The sequence below is a fragment of the Nanorana parkeri genome, unplaced genomic scaffold, assembly GCF_000935625.1.
Source record: "Nanorana parkeri isolate BGI_ZX_2015 unplaced genomic scaffold, ASM93562v1 scaffold398, whole genome shotgun sequence".
NCBI lineage: Eukaryota > Metazoa > Chordata > Amphibia > Anura > Dicroglossidae > Nanorana > Nanorana parkeri.
This window is the reverse complement of record NW_017306666.1, coordinates 193,191-210,966: the sequence shown is the minus strand read 5'-3', so window position 1 is coordinate 210,966 and position 17,776 is coordinate 193,191. Positions and strand designations below refer to the sequence as shown.

General features: G+C 41.5%; 1 protein-coding gene across 1 annotated transcript in view; it reads right to left on the bottom strand.

Annotated features, from left to right (window-relative positions):
• The window catches only part of DMRT1 (doublesex and mab-3 related transcription factor 1), a 59,373-nt gene extending 41,857 nt beyond the window's left edge, over positions 1-17,516 (bottom strand). Inside the window, exons 1-2 of the mRNA XM_018559473.1 lie at positions 17,295-17,516; positions 15,597-15,777 (exon numbers count right to left, since the gene is read on the bottom strand). Of these exons, the coding sequence (XP_018414975.1) occupies positions 15,597-15,777; positions 17,295-17,516 (403 nt within the window). The remainder of the gene's footprint in view (positions 1-15,596; positions 15,778-17,294) is intronic.
• Positions 17,517-17,776: the final 260 nt, after the last annotated feature.

Here is a 17,776-nt window from a genome sequence, read left to right as displayed (position 1 = left end):
ATATAAATATATAAAACATGTTTAAAATATTACAAAAACAAACAAAAATAATATAGACCCAAAACCATTCTATTTTTCCTTTAACCTTTCTATGACAATCACACAACTGCTACTGGATTTACACCAGCTACACCTGTGTATGTTTCCTTGCTGAATAATACGTAATGATGATGGGAAACCACTGAACTTCTTACAGTAAACAAATATTTGCAGCTGTTTTTTCTGTAAATGAATTAATACATGTTGGTACAAGGCAGGACACATGACTAAAGCTGGCCATGCACTAATAGATTTTTAACAGATTCAGATTCTAAGAGCTAAGCAGTGTGAATGGACAAATCTCCCGCTGTCGCTATTGTATTCCGACCTGCTGGTATCAAAATACGTAAACAATGACTGCATCGGTTCATCTACAGTCAAACATTTTTGACCTGTATCCTTTGACAAAAATCAATTAAGTAATAGACGTTTACCGAGCTGGCAGGGCCGTACACTGGCACACAAGATTTCAGACAATTCCTGCGGATCAGAATAAATCCTGTGTATAACTACATGCACATGGCCGAAATAAATGTTGCCGATCATATATACATGTTGTTTTTTCTGGTCAATAAGTTTTGGTGTAATGCTCAGTAAAATGCTTGCATTTAGATGTGTAAACACCTATGCATATAAATGTGTAACATTCTTGTTTCATTCCTCCTGCTCTGTTTACAATGTCATTTTCATGTTTGGACTTCATCTATGTGCTTAAGCGTGTACGTGAGTACATGAGTAAGCACCTAAACGTACCTTTACACGCTTGCGTGCATAAAAATGTATAAAGATTATATTGCTGCACTCTCTGCACTGGTGCTTGAAGTGACCACGGATGGCACCGTGAAAGAACTTTAAAGTGAAATAAGAATGTTACCAGCACTCCAAGATCAGTGAAATAAGTCCATTTAATGTCTTAGCATGTCATAAGTGCAAGCACTTTCGGGGCCTCGCAGGGTCCCATTCAGCAGGCTCAAAATTACAGAGACGTTTGGACTTCATCAAGCGTGTACGTGAGTAAGCATTTAAACGTACCTTTACACGCTTGCGTGCATAAAAATGTATGTACTCAGATGCAGATTTTTAAATTTTGAGATACCGATCTCAATGCAGTGCATGTGTACGTACCTGTGTACATATCCCTCATTTAAAATAATAAACCTGCGTTCCAATCCCAAAACAAAAAACGCTTTGCATTGCATTGTGTTTCAGCTGAGTGTATGAAGCCTAAGGCCATACACTCAGCTGAAACACAATGAGAAGAAACTGATAAAGTAAAGATAAGATGTTTTACAGCAAATTAATGATAAAATGAAAGTCGCATGGAAAATAAGACTAGTGAGCCCTCTACTGGGGACATAAGAGAAGGACTAAAAGACAGTTAACACTTCTACAACAAGGAGCTGCAAATTTAATACATGTACTGGCAAAATATATTGAGATAACATAACCACACACAGGTTGTCACAAAATAATATTTTGGTATGCCCACAGTGTCTTTCTAAACAAATACAAAGAATTTATGGTAACATGCTATTAAACCCTACTTAAAAGACAACTATGGGGTCAGTGTTTTTCCCCATAGTTCTCTTAAGGGTCACGGGAGAACACAAACTAGCGTCCTCCCGTGACCCAAAGCTCAGTATATAGCGAGCTACAGCGCCCCAGAGAGACCGCCCCAGCCGGGACAGATCCCGACATTACTGTGGAGATCTACCCAGCTGTGTGAGTGACAGCAAGCCTTGCCTATCTAGAGGCAGGGCCAGCTGTACCCGCCCCCTCCCCCGTCCGTTCCGCCAGTCAACGCTGGAGGATTAGAGAGGGGAATCTCTGCAGGGAGCGGTGACTGACAGTCATTGCTCTCTGCAGGGAGATGATCGAGAAGTGAGCGAGTGACGGTATACGTTCGCTCACTTCCCGATCCAGTTTCATTGTCACAGGTCGGCTCGAACTATGATGATGAGTGATTTTCACTCACCTCATAGTTCTCCTGATATTAAAGTCAAACGTTTTATAAGCTATTTCAAATGCTGATGAAATCACTTACAATGGATTCTGCTTAATGTTTAAACGTTTACGTTTCCTGCAGAATCAGCTGGTCCCCTGAGCACTGACCCTGATATCCTGTTTTAGGTTGGCTTCCTTTCCCTTGCAGGGTCCTATGGAGCCACCCTTGTGTATGCTAGTAAACTTTGTGTGTAGACACCGGCTCTCCAAGTAATGAATCAATGGCGTCTGTTTATTGATGCATAGCACAATGCATCAAAAAGTTGCCATCCGTCTACTGCCGCAGCACCCATCTTTTATATGGAACATCGGTTTTGAGTGCGATGGGTTCATGGACTGCCTCCACAAACACAGCACTCCACTCTCACCGGCTTCCCACACCTCCCTTCTCCATGCTAGTACATGGACAGCTGCTGGAGACTGTACTGTCCCTTGTGATCTTGCACTGGACAAGAAGTTCAGGGAAGCAAAGCTGAGAGAGTTGGAGCTGTTTGGAAACATGATGACTGTAAGTGCTTGGATAAAAATATAATAAACACTTTCCTGGGCAATGCATATTTGTTTCATTTGGATTAGTTATAGTAAAAATAAAAGTTTGAGAGTTTAATTCTACCTTAAATATCATATGCTCCATGATACATAAGAAATAAAGAACATTTTAAAACTCCAAAAGTCACTTGGCAATCGACACAAGAGATTCACAAGAACAGTAAATGCAGCTGAAAAATGCTTTGAGAGATATCCACATGCAACAGGAATATGTAGACAGGCAGTAACTAGCCTGCACACAATGTACCAGCATATCACGCTGGAACAATGTTCTACAGTGTAAACCTTGTATAAACAAAAGATAACTGCTTTCCTGCTTGTCCCTCTCTAGCCAGACAGGTACAAAGTATGTACACTAAAAGTCTGCCTTGTCCTTCTCTTATCTTTATTTGTTTTATAAAAGCAACTAGAGAAACATGTTTTGAGGGAAGCTATACTGTATAATTAGATATGTTATTTTATCTCACACTGAAGTCCTCTTGCTGCTGGCCGTACCTGTGCAGTAGAGCACTATAGACTTCTATGGGGCTCGTCTACCTTCAGGAGATGAGCCCCATAGATTTCTATAGGTTCTCTACTGTTCAGGCATGGCATGCAGTAACAGTAACTTCAGCCAAAATGTTTTATGCTTTGGACATAAGATAATCTCTGACAGGTTTCATTTCTGTCCATGTCTTGATTGGGGAGATTTCCATGCACTAGCTACCCCCAGAGATACAACAGGAAGTGAAAAGCTCTCCAGATCAAGGTGAACTCATATCTCTTACAGTTGTCACCAGAACAAGTGTCCCCAATAGAAGGTATCACCTCTACTCCTGTTCAAGTGACAACCCTGAACTTACAGAAATAAAGCTCTGAATGTCTGAGTGCTGGCCTGCCCTCTCCTAGTCTGCTGGACTCGAAGTACTGATGGGGTGGTCATAATAATCTGGCCACTCAGTGTATATGTCATCATTGGAATGTGATGATTGTTTAAGAATATATTAATAGTTAATAATTAAATTGCATTTTTGCAAATATTTGTCTGGAGCTCGGCTATAACTTATGCCAATAAAATAAGTGCATTAAAGTGTAACTGAAGCCACCCTTCAGAGATTAACCCTTTCTACTTCCAGGTGACCGTTATCACTGAACGTGAAAGGAAAGCTACAATTTTAGGTTGTGAGCAGAACAGGAGTAGATGGGAACTCTTCCAATGGGGGCACTAGTTCCAGTGACCCTGCTGACCACCAGGGATTTCTCTCTCTTTGGAGGAATTTTTCGTAACTTCCTGTTGTGGCTATCAGACAAGAATATATGGGAAACATTCAAAGGAGGCACAAGTTCTTGTGACCCTGCTGACCACCAGGGATTTCCTCTTACTTCCCGTTGTGGCTATTGACAAGAATGAATGGGAAATCTTTCAAAGGAGACACAAATTCTGGTGACCCTGCTGACCACCAGGGATTTCTCTCTCTTTGGAGGGATTCTTTCTTACTTCCTGTTGTGATTATAAGGCAAGAATAGATGGGAATTTTTCCAATGGGAACCCTAGCTCCAGTGACCCTGCTGACCATCAGGGATTTCTCTCTTCGGATGGATTTCCTCTCACCTCCTGTTGTGACTATCAGACAAGAATAGATAGGAAATCTTTCAAAGGAGACACAAGTTCTGTTGACCCTGCTGACTGCCAGGGATTTGCCTCTATTCATTTCCTCTCACTTCCTGTTGTGGCTATTGGACAGGAAGGGAAATCTGCCCGGTGGGACACAGATGACAAAAAAAAAAGTGTTTTAACCATTCCTTACCCTATCCAAAATGTAAAAGAAAGCTTTGGCTTCAGTTCTACTCTCTGTCCCTCCGATCCAGCGGTGCCTGCATGCGGGTGCACGCGTTCCATAGACTTACCTTGTGTCTCTGCTCGTCTCCCGGCCGAGAATCAGAGCTGCGCATGCGCCCGCCCCAAGATCCTTTGCGGCTGTACGGTGACTTCCTGATTCTCGGCGCAGCAGCGAGCAGCGATAACGAGGTAAGTTTAAAACTAGTTAAATCGGCTTCTTTTTTTTTTTTAAACTTCTTGCCTATATCTACTGCTTGCTAGCAGTAGATATAGGCCAAAAAAACCCAGAGGGTTTAGAACCCCTTTAAGTAAATCTAAAAGTCAATGCTGTAGATTTCTTTTAAAAGAGAAACTGCTAAACAGTTACTCATTTTCTTCCTAGAATAGATGTAATGATTACCTGACTGAGTTTGCTAAATCACTGCATGTAATAGGCAACTGCATGCACTCCAGTGAAGGCTGCATGGCATTTTTATCAGGCCAGGTTTCCTGATGGAAATAGTAATGGACCATGGCTGCATAACATGTGTTAAAATGGCCACTTGTCTACAGCAGAAGCCCATGTGACAGTGCAGGAACACAATTGGGAGACAGCTGTCACCTAAAACAGGAAGTGCCAAAATAAGGACCTTTAAGGCAGAATCCCCAGGGATTATGTTTAATGAAAGCTGCAGATTTATATAGATCAAAATAATTTATGAGATTTTGGTGTTTGGGTTTTCATCTACTATAATAAAACAGCTAGGAAAGCAGCAACGACTATGTCAATGTGGTGATAACTATACTTGTCTTTCTGGAATGCTTCCTGCCCCTAGAAACATGTGCATAAGCAATAGCAGGAAGTGTTTATCGTACATTTAATAATCCTTTTCACGGATAAACTGTGCGGTAAACCATGAAAATAGACCTTAGCATTCATTCGTTAACACTGCCCTATTGTTTGAATCTCATGATGCTTTTCAGTTAGGGAGAGGAAGGATATCATCTTCCGAGATAGGCCTAAGCAGTGAGTAGCATTCACTCCCTTGTCCTAAGACATTTCAAGGCTGATAGGCCAGTACTTATTTGTTGGACTGTAAGGTCAAGCAGCAGCCTTGGCACAGAGGCATTCTGTACCCACATAATCAGAAACATTAGAACAATATGTTTCTCCCACAGGACCGTGATGACAGAAATAAAATGAAAAGTCATACTGAAATCTGCCATGGTTGCTAACATCAGGGTATCATGGCAGCGCTATGGTCACCTAAGCAGTGTGTTTGATTGGGAATATTAATATATATTTTTGTCAATCACATGGAAGGGCAAAAATGGCAAATACATAAGAAGCTTTTGGGTTGTTTTAACCGTGTTTCTTTTACAAATTTCAGACACACAAAATGTACATAAGCCATACAACTAATGTATGGGGCAAGGGTTCCATTATGTTGTGGACACAGGGGATCTTTGTAGGTTATTTTCTGGTGTGTAATCTTGTACTTTGTACCAATAGGCTCCAGGTTTGTACACAGACCCATCTATGTGTATTTCTAAAAATGTACTCTTGCTTCAAAAACATACAGTGGGCAACAAGGCAGTGCAGAGCAATGATGATGTGCTAATTGCAGTAATCCACAGAAATCAGCAATAGGTTTCTATGGGGGTTATTCACAAAGCTGCCGGCGGCAGCCGAGTGAATAACCCAGCCAAAGTGAAGTGAGCCGAGTGATGTTCGGTTTTTCACTCCAGCCCAGTACGGCTGATTTCAGCTGTACATCGACTGAAATCAGCCATACATAGCTGCCTTCCGTGAGCCAAAGTGCAGAAGGACTTCAACTCAGCCCATCCAACATCTGGATTGGCTGAGTCGAAGCTCCGGCAGCTTATTCTCATAGGGGCAAACGGCAGTGAGTGAATAGCCAAATGCTGCCGGGCGTCATTCAGCTCGGCTATTCTACTCGGTACCTCCGTGGTACAGAGCAGAATTGAAAAGAAGTGAAAAGAAAAGGAAAAAAAAATAGATGAAAAAATATGTGAACAAATAGTCAAATAATAAAAAAAAAGATCTTTTAAAGAAAAGAAAAACAATTAGGGGGAACTAGTGGTGACAGCTAGCTCCGCCCAAATGTTTCCTATTGGCCAGCACCTGCTAGGGTCTAGCAGGTCCCGGCCAATGAATAACAACTGGGCTCTGCCCAGTTGTTCTTGTCTGATGACAGATCGGCGTCCCCAGGTCATTTGGGGACGCTGATCTGTCATTACAACTGGGCGGAGACAGCCGTGAGATCACGACTGGCTCCGCCCAGCTGTCATTTGAGGGGCGAACGACTGCCCTTTGGCTGAAGCATATCCCTCGAGCTGAAGCATATCCCTCCGGCTCAGCTGGGCTGCCTACGTTTGCTGTACAGGCTATTATGAATAGACTGAACCAAAGGCCTCCGGAGGCCGAAGAGAGCCAAAGTATCAGCCAAAGCTACGGCTGGATCCTTCTGCTCTTTAGTGATTAACCCCCTATGTGTTACCGCACTCTACACATCCCTGTCGCTAAGTGTACTGTTTATGGAGTAACCCTCAAAATACTTTAAACCAAATTTGATCTGAAGAAGACACTCAAACAGGAGTACGCAAACTTGTGGTGAAACTACAAATCCCATAACACCTCTGCAAGTCATGCCTGAGTCTCACAATGTCATATGGGACTAGTACCACACCACCAAACTAGAGCATATCTGCCTAGGCTCCCTGGATAGCCGCAAAGAGGATCCTCTTTATTCCTGTGAACAGTGATTGGAAATCTCCTAATCAACATCATGATACAAAACACTCAAATGTTTCTCTATTGCTGACAATTGGTCCAAGTCAGAACCATCAGTGATAGGTGACAGGGCTTTCTCAAGATTAAAGAAGGTCCCTTCATCGCCTCATCTTCCCCTTCAAATTAAGCAGTTTCCTCTTTAACCCCTTTGTGACGGCAGAAGTACACTGTACGTCCCAACACGAAGTGCCCAAATTACTGGCCCCGTACACTGTACGTTATCAGCTATTTTGGGTTCTGTAATGCTAGTAACTGCTGAGAATCAGCGGTTACCATTCATTAATGGATGCCTCAGTTTTGAGGCATCCATTAATTAAAGAGTTAGACTTTTTCAGACACCTGATCCATTTCAGGAATCGGGTGTCTGACAGTGAGAGCAGAGCAGTATTTACAGCTCTTGCCGTCACTGACAGCTGATATTGATCAGGAAATCCCGTTGTATACCGGCTTTTTCCCCCCCCTAAACTTTCAGCAATAGAAACATTTAGATACATGTTTTTTTTGCTGATACAATGTTGCAGGTTTTTTAAACGTTGTTGGAACGATCAGAAAACCTTTAGTGACATCTGATCCTGAAATGCTGCAGGATCAGTGTCACTAAGTTTATTATTGGCTGTTCTTAAGTTTGAAGCAGACTAATAACAACCAAAAATGAATTAATTAAATGATCAAGCAGTAATAGTGAGATTAATTCACAATGACTGCTTGATATAATTAAATAAATAAATAAAATGTAAAAATGTAAACAATTTTTTTTAAATAGTGAAAAGTATAAAAATAAAATAAAGTGTAAAAAAAAGAAATAAACTGTAAAAAAATAAATGTAAGAAATAAAAATGATATATTTAAATATATTTTTTAGGGCTGTGGAAATTAAAGATTAATTTCTCGATTAATCGTTAAACTTTTTGATCGATAAAAATTATTTTGATCGCTAATGAAAACACTCACCTCTCCGTCGGCCTCCGGGAGTCCCGTCGGCGATCCGGTGACAAGTGGCTGTCGGCTAACGAAGGAAGGGGAAGGAGTCCGGTGACGTCGATGTCCGTGACGGCTAATGAAGGGAAGGGGGGAGGAGTCCGGTGACATCGATGTCCGTGACATGTCCGTGTTCGTTAGCTGACGGAGCCACTTGGGATGGTGAGTTTGCCCAAGAAACTTGTTCTGCACGAGCGCCAGCCAAGGCATTGGCCTATACACATACAGCACAGCAATGAAGTTGTAAAATGAACTAGGATCACACTAATCCAGCACGTTATTAATCTCACGTGCCCCACTCAATATGGCCGCCGCTTGAGTGGGGCAACTCAGAATAATAACGTGCTGGATTAGGTGATCCTAGTTCATTTTATTACTTCATTGCTGTGCTGTATGTGTATAGGCCAATGCCAGGAAACCCAACCTGAAATAAGCAATTTCAGGGAGGTGTCCCTCTCATGAATGCATAGCTAGATTCCTATTGGCTATTTTGCTTTGCAATTGCCTATAGCAAACTAGCTATTGCACCTGCCCTCTGCTGCTTTCAATCACCAGAAGAGGACCTGATAGAAAAATTCAGGTCCCCCTCTGCTGATTGACAGCAGCAGTAGGCGGGGCATTAGCTATCTTTTCTGACTGACAGTCAGGCCACGGCTCCCGATGTCAGAAAAGAAAAAAACGATCACAGGGAAAGGTTTAATCTGCTAGATTGAGCAGATTAAACCTTTCCGGTAAAAAGTGTTTCTCTCCCGGGCGGCCGGGAGAGTTGGGATGTGTACTTACCGGCCCAAGCGGCTCCATCGGGCAACGAAGGGAAGGGGGAGGAGTCCAGTGACGTCACCGGACTCCTCCCCCTTCCCTTCGTTAGCCGACAGCCACTTGGGGAAGGGGTGAGGAGTCTCCGACGGAAGACCCGGAAGCCAGCGGAGAGGTGAGTACGGATCAAAAGAACTTTGATCGATCAAAATAATTTTGATCGATCAAAATAATTTTGATCGATCAAAAAAATGAACGATTAATCGAGGGATTAATCGTTAATTTCCGCAGCCCTAATTTAATGCATTTTTTTAGCTGTGCTATTTTTCTAAGAAATACTACAAATTAAAACTGGGGAAAAGGTGCTTCTTCTTTATGTTTTATTCTTTTTTTTTGGGTCCTAAGTGAGGTGTTAGGTACACATATGTAATATAAATATATAGCCCTATATGTCCTCTAAAAAACAATATATAATATGTGTGGGTGCACTGTAAGAAAGTATATTACGGATGTGGAAGAATCACACAGCAAAAATGTCAGAAGTGTGTCAGTCATTTACGAACAGCAACTAAAAACATGCTCAGTCATGAAGGGGTTAAAGGAGAACTAAAGCCTTGTAAATGTTTTTTAAATGTATGCATCAATGAGACTAGCAAAAGGGCCACTCTGGAGTTAAAATCTTAAAAATGCATTCAAGTACCTTAACTAATAATAAAAATATATCTTAATCTCACATTTAGTTTACGAATTTGTGTAGGGATTGTAGTCTATCACAGGAATGAGATTGGAGTGGTGGCTACTTTACAACACACACAGGGACAATGGGGAACAAGAGTAGCCACCCTCCAGAAGGAAGAACAGTGTCAGCACCAATTCAGAGGTGATTTGAGGGTCTACAGCTGAGTGATTCACAAATAAGATACATTTTTGTTAATAGTTAATGTATTTTTAAGATTTTTGAGTTTAGTGATGTAAAAATCTTATCAGTGTTCATTAATGGTGGCATTTAATTATTTTTGATTTTCAAGATCTGATTTAAAGAATAAGTACACTTTCAGACAAAATTAATTCTATTTGCCCCTTTGCCCTAACCTAAACCATTCCACCCTCCTTCCCCTACAAGTACATATTTACCTCAATCCCACGGCCGCTACCACCGGTGATTGTTTACATTTTGGCTGTGCCTGTGCATTACAGCCTGATAGACATTACAGCCTGATAGTACAGACATTACAGCCTGATAGTGCATTACAGCCTGATAGATAGGTAGATCGCATTTCAATAGCTTATAGCTGGGCTTCAGGAGCCCAGCACTGACAGCTATGGGACTGGAAGTGATGCAACCTGCATCGCTTCCGGTCCCATAGAATGGGAAGGGGATCGGTGACTGGAGGTTCATCCATCTCCTCCCCAGCTTCCCGCCGACACCAAACAAGCCGGTCCCGGGCCTGTAGGAGGGGCAATGGAGCCCGGGAAGCATGGTGGTGGTGGTGGGGGTAGAAGCGACAGTCTGCTTTGGCTTTACAAATTTAAACAGAATCCCGGCGCAAAAAGCCGCCAGGAGTCTGTTTGAACAGCCCCGATGCCAGCGACATACACTGTACGTCGTTGGCCGTGAAGGGGTTAAATAAGCATTAATCAGAGGAGAGAACAAACATAATCTCCTCAGCAAGCTGGTGCACATTTATTTTCACAAACACATGTACAAAACGAGCGGTGGCTCCCCTTCTCTACATTTAGCCCTGCTTGCCTGTAGCAGGGCTAACTGTAGAAAAAAAATCACCAGTCCGGGCGATACGATTAACGCATCCCTGCTGACACCAGCCGTATCTTGGGGGAGCAATAGTAAACAGGTGGGATAAACCTATTTTCTGGTGATCCATTCATCCTTCTAAAGCTGGCCATACACCTATAGATTATCTGCAGATTTTCTAAGTTCAGATGGGAAAAGTGCAAAAGATTCCTCCATTTACGCTAAACTGTTTGGATGGAGGAATCTCCACACAGTTAAGTGTAGATGGAGGAATCTGTTGCACTTTCTCCATCTGACCATAGAAAATCTGCAGATAATATATAGGTGTATGGCCAGCTTAAATCAGGTATCCCGACGGTGTCTGCAGAAATCAAAATGTCTACATACATACATTGTACATATAATGGCATCTCTAGCATGCCATGCAGTAAGTTATTTGAATTGTCTCTTGATGCATATTAGGCAGGGAGCAGCATTCCAAGGTTAGTAGGTGGTAGCAGAACCTTCCTATGTCTGTAACCAGAAAATACAAATTAATTACCACAGGCACCGAAATGGTGAAAACAGAGGATCTGTCTCTACCTTCACTCCCACCTTCCAGGTGCACTTTATAAGGAAGCCCTTTATTTGCAACAAATACAGCATAATAAATATTGACATTTCCTTTTTATTTTTTTTCGCAAGGTAAGGACAGTTTCCATGTCCCCTCCCTTTATAGATTTAAAGGGTAAGTTCACTTTCTTACAAAGGGTAAGAAAATGAATTTACCCTGAACATTCTGCCACCTCTGCCCGTCCCCACTATTTATACCTTTTAGCTGCATGCAGTATCCCCCTGCTGTTAGCTGGTATACGGTCTGTACACCATTCACCACACTAAGGATCCACCATAACACTAGCAAATGTCGAGCGCTCATTGTTCAGCACAAACACAGCTAAACCCTGCTCACATTCCAATCCTGGCTTCTGACTGCACACACATCCCAGGTGCAGGTAACTAGTATGTTTCCACCTCAAACAGTCAAAATTCAAAACATGCCGCACTCCACAGGATCTTGTCCGGAGAATACGTCTTTATTTAAGGCGCAATAAACACATTCATCAGAAGCGCTTCTCATTGTTCACTGCAGTCACGTGACCACACTGACCAATGAAAAGCACTTCTGAGATTAGGACCAGGTCCTGGAAGTAAGAAGCACTTCTGAGGGCTTGTTCACACCATTTTCTGGTCCAGATCTGCAGACGCGGTGCTACGCATGCAGCGTGTTTTTGATGCGTTCCGGACACGTTCCAGTTCCTTTTTTTGTTGAGTGGGGCTGTCAGCTGTCAACTGCAGTGCGGTGGGTTTTCGGCGCGTTTTTTGACGCGTTCGTGCGTTTCCGGACCGGAGAAAATGTGACATGCAGTATTTTTTCTGTCCGGAACAGAAAGGACTGCGCTGGTGAGAACTAGAGCCCATAAAACACATAGGGATACATTTTTAGTGCAGGAGCGAACTGTTCTGGTCCGGACAGAATCCGGACGTCGTGTGGACAAGCCCTCAATGAGTGCTCACCATTTGCGAGTGTTATGCTGGATGCTCAGTGCGGAGCTACAATGTCGTGTATGGAGCATACACCAGCTAGTGGTGCAGGGATGGGGATGTGGATGGGGGGTATGAATAGCATGGGCGCAAAGTGGTGGCTGAATGCTCTGGGTAAGTTCATTTTCTCACATTTGGGGAGCAAGTGCACTCACCCTTTAAAGCTAGTATTGTGTATTTGCACGTTTGCAGTCATATTTGAGAAAGCCCCACTATGTGTTTGTATTCCCATTCATACAGTATAGCTAAACTGTGACGGACTGAACCGTCACTGGTGCTGTTGGAGGAGCCTGGGGGCTAGCCTCCTTCCAACTGACTATGGACCCAGAACTATGGAGACCCCCCTCGGACTTCTTGGGGTTACAATGAACCATTCTACCAGGTTTATGTGTGGGGGGATGTACTGTACATGTTCCCTGGCATTACATTTGGATGGCCCTGTGTGTATTATAGGTACAGGCTGTGACTCCAGGAGCACTGAAGGGGGATAATTCTGGACATTGAACTGTTACAGTTTATTGGTCCTTTTGTTGTATTGTGTTGATGATGGGATTAGATAGCTGATTCTAGGAGTAGCTGACTCCAGGTGTAGATGAGTAAATCACACTATGATACACTCAGGAGATAATCCCATCACATGTGTCTCCTCCCTCCCTATTCATTCATTAAGGCATCGGGGAGGGGGAGTGGATGTTTGCATGCTGTTCATGTTTGATTGCGTTATGTGTTTAGACTTCTTGGACTGTATATATACTGAGCTAGTCTTCAATAAAGCAGATCCCTGTTGGAACTTACATACAGCCTGCCTGGTGTTTGTTCTGAGCTGGATTGGAACGGCACATAGCTGTAGTTCCAATCCCGGATTATCTGACGATCGAAGGATCAGACGTTGCGGTCTGACATCTGATCCAATAGTAGCAGAGGAGTGCCGGGAGAGTGGAACCGAGCGAGCAGGGGCTCGTTACATAAACAAAATGTAAAAAAAATATATTTCTCACCTGTTTCTTAGCTGCAAGCTATTCTGAACAGTTTGCGAGTGAATCTGTCCCCAATACAAAGGGGGGCAGACAGCAATGCCTGTCATTAACAAATGCTTTAAGTTCTTTAACCCTTTGTTAGAACAGGCAGTGTTCAAACCTAGTTCACAACTGATAATGAAAACTGCCAGCATAGTACAGACAGGGTTAACTTTGATAAACATCACCTCCCCACCCAGCTCAAGCTTCCTCCTTGAAATGACCGAAAATGCAAAAAATTTAGCTTTGGAGTTTTCAGAAAAACAGCAAGTAACGATTTTTTTAAAACTTATGCTACATCAATGTGAACATGTAACGTAAAAAGTAGTTCTTATCCCAATTTGGCTGCAAATGTGGAAATGCACTTTAAGGGTGAAATGGTCAAATTAAAAAATAGACACCAGCTAGGTTAGCAACCTATAGGACTTCAGTGCTTCTGTTGTGGAATTTAAGGATGAATTGCTCCAGAGAGTCTGCAGCTACAGAGGTTAGACGGTGCTTGTTTTAAGGCTCACATATTGCACGTTACAAATTTGTAAATACTTTATTGTTCATAGTCGGGCCATCAGGCTAAAAAGGGATGCGCATTTAGTAAGTTTCAAGGGAAACTCTGTGAAAGGGAACTTTAGTCTTCTACATGTATTTTTTATATACATGTGCTCATATATTCAAAAACCTTGTTTCTCTGTATAGTTAGTTCTTATCTATGTACATGAGGGCAGTCTTTTTGGCCCACTCATCTCACTGCAACTTGAAAACTACAGGCTTTTTGTTGTAACGACATTGGCTATTTTTTGGGGTAAAAATACATGGCAACCCACCAATTTATAACTAGTCTTTGTAGTGAGGTGCACATGAAAAGGCTTACAGCAATACAAAACACAGAAGGTTCCCAGCACACTTACCAGCTAGCCTGCAACAAAACAAACTGCCCTGTCTAACAGTATGTGTTAAAAACAGAGCTTTTAGTTGCACAACGTTTGCAAAATATGTGGAAGTCGCACTGTCTCGTCAAGGCACCCCTGTGTAGTGTGGTCCTAACTCTAATGTTTGTAAGTTTCCATATTGGAGCATGTTTAAGAACTAGATACATTGAATGCAGGTATGGCTGGAGGGAACCCACTCCTCCTTAAAGGCACAGGGACACACTACAGGCATACCTGCTTTCAATTTTTTTACTGCTTAAATATGCTCCAATATGGAGACTCTCAAAATATATTTTGCAGAAGTTGTGCAACTAAAAGCTCTATTTTTAATACATACTGTTAGACAGGGAAGTTTATTGTGTTGCAGGCTAGCTGGTACGTGTGCTGGGAAACTTCTGTGTTTTGTATTGTTTTTTTGGGTAGCAGCAATCAAAAAAGTACAGTTTATCAAAGCGATAAGGTGATTTGATGATGCTAATGTGCATTATTGATTCATGTAAGGTGGGAATTTTCAAGTCCACCTATTTAAAGCCCACCTATAAACACAAATAAATGCACACATATTCATAAAAGGAAAAATGTGCATGTACTATTTTTTGGGGGGCATTGGTGCCAGTGAAGCATTGCAAGCATGATCAGTGGATTGTGGATGCAATGCTTTGGGCTGCTGCAAACTATTTCTCCAGTCCCTGTCCATATCAAGGTACGGGCTTTTAGTTACAGGGAGAGGAAGAAATGTGAAGACTACAAGTGTAGTGACGACACCGTACTTGTATTACATTGAGAACCACAAGTCTATCTGCCGCAGTGGCAGATGGAACTTGTAATTTCTCTATTCACAGACCCTGTCAAAGGATAACACAGCTGGCACATCAGATTTAAAAACTGTCAGGATTCTGCGGTTCAGGTAAGTTGAGGGGATGGGATGTGGGTGGGTAGGGCTGGCAATGTGACCATGTTTTATGCTACACTCTGAATATGGTTGAAACATGAAATTAAAGGTAAAAATAAGGCTCAGAGATTGTTTGCCAAGCACTGAATGCATATAGCACCCTTAAACAAATCTCCTGCTCTGTCCTTTGTATTTTGACTCCTGTCAGGATACCTGAACTACCCAACTGAAATAGCCGACTGGTTGCCATCACTGTTCACCTGAAAATTTTCTGACAGTCTCCTTCGATTTTCTAATGAAAGGATGCCATCATGGGCACCCAATGTGCGGTCGGTTTTTGATGAACCAGACGAAATTCACACAGTATATGGCCAACTTAAGTTCCAGCATTTTTTTTAATATGGATCTTTGAAGTGAGTGTTTCCTAGTTTAACCTACCCAGTACATGTTCCTTGGTTCAACTAATTAGTGATTTAACATGTCTGTTACCTGAGAAGCTGGGGGTCACACCAGCAGTGGAACTAGTTGTCTGGATGCAATTATTTTCCAGCAAAAGGCAAGCATTTCTGCTCTGCTCCCTTTTGACATGCAGTTCAGTGGAACTGGGTAGTGAAATAGGGTGAGTTAATCCTAGTTCCTCTTCCTGGGCTTGCTGCCTGCGTAAAGCAACCTAGAAATGATAAAAAAAAATATGAGATAAGCAATTCCACTGTCTGCTAATCGCTACTGTTTTCTTCTACATTTTTGGGGGTCAGAATATTTGGAACTACAAATCTTTCACTGATTTTCTACAAAACAGAAAAAAAATAATGTATATGTATACAAATAAACAGCTAATATTTATGAAAGCACAAAGAATCAACTCTACAGTGCTGCATGAGCTAGATAGATAGATAGATAGATAGATAGATAGATAGATAGATAGATAGATAGATAGATAGATATCGATTATATACCCTACCTGTCCACACAATAAGTTTTCAATTATTTCCAAGCATTTAAAAATCATATATAAATGAAGAAAGGAGAAAACTCAGCAAAGGGAACAACATCAGCTCTTGATTTGGTAAAAACAAAACACATCCCCTTTATTACAATAATTGGCATACAAATCGTCATATATAATTTACAAAATATAAATATATAAATTAATTCCTATAGCAAAATAAACACAGCATTTCCTGCTTTCAGCCCACGGTATTAAACCTGGGTCTGTGCACACATTTCTCTTATTTGATAATATTAAAGGTGCAAGACCGTATAGGGGGTCTATTCACAAAAGGGTGAAGAGTTTGGAGAAGTGAACAATCTAGGACAGCATATCTGAACCGGAAAGTGAGCTGAATTGGAGAATTTTTCCAAATCAGCTATTTCTCCTAGATTGTTTACTTCTCCTGTCTTCTCCAAACTCTTCACCCTTTTGTGAATAGACATGTATATAACAAATTCAAACAAAAATACATAGATAAGATAAAACACAAATATTCAACAGCTACATTGTACAAACCAATCAAGCACATTAAAAAAAAAGGTTCGTGAAAACCATTTATACTGAAAATACATACATGTGGAGTTGCAGATGAACTATAAACATGTTTATTATTAAATTTACTACTAAAAATATAATGAGATGACTAGCAAAGGAACGAAGGGTAAAGTAGATACAATTTAGGCTAGCAGTAGGCTGACTTAAAGGGTATGTACGCTCCATCAATTGTAGGTCAGTCCCTTTTGGTCTGTTAAATATACCATTAAAAGTGTTATGTTATATCTGTTTGATGAGTGCAAAAATACCTATTGAGTCTGCCAAAAATCTTGTCAGCTGATACGTTTGTTGCAGCCACCATATCTAAGGACTGGTAAGCTGTAATATATTACATTTTTTAATTTGGGTTTTTATACCCTTGAAAGTTCCATGCAGACTTCTGAGCTGATTAGAGAATGAACTGAACATTACTGCAGTGGCTGCAAGGAAGAGATCTGTAATTTTCTGGTAATTACTAAAATTTGAAATGCTGAGGATTGTCATGGACAAGTTGTTCTTCATAATATAATATTGTAAAATTGCTTGAATAGCAATTATACATGTTATATCAATTTTGAATCAAACTGAATATTTTAAAGAATTGTTGAAAATATATACAAATGAACATGACCGTATGTATACAGATATACCACTATTCTTACCTGGGCTGCCATGACACGCTGCCTTTCTGCAATAAGGCTGCACTTCTTACATTGACATTCCCTCCACATACAGAAACGCTTGTGCCCCTTTAACAATGAGGAATACCCGTGGTTCCTGCAGCGGGAACATTTGGGCATGCGTGGGGATTTCTTCCACTGAGCCCCAGGGGACTGAACCCCTGAGCTGCGAGATTTGCTTAATGACTGTTCGCTGTTGGGCATCTTGTTTCTTTGGAGACCTCTGTAAAAGATTAGGGTAACAACTGAGAAACATACAGCTAAACACTTCAAGCTAAAGTGATTATTGCTCTAACAAAGTTTGCAACATGAAGAATGTTGCATGCTGAGGTGGGAGTTGGTAGGAGGAACAGGGAACATCGAATGTGCATCCCACAATAACCAGATTTCAGCCATCATTAGTATAGAGGAAGCAATAAATGTTTATTACTGGTTTTTAGATTACTGCGTGCTCATTGTTGCTC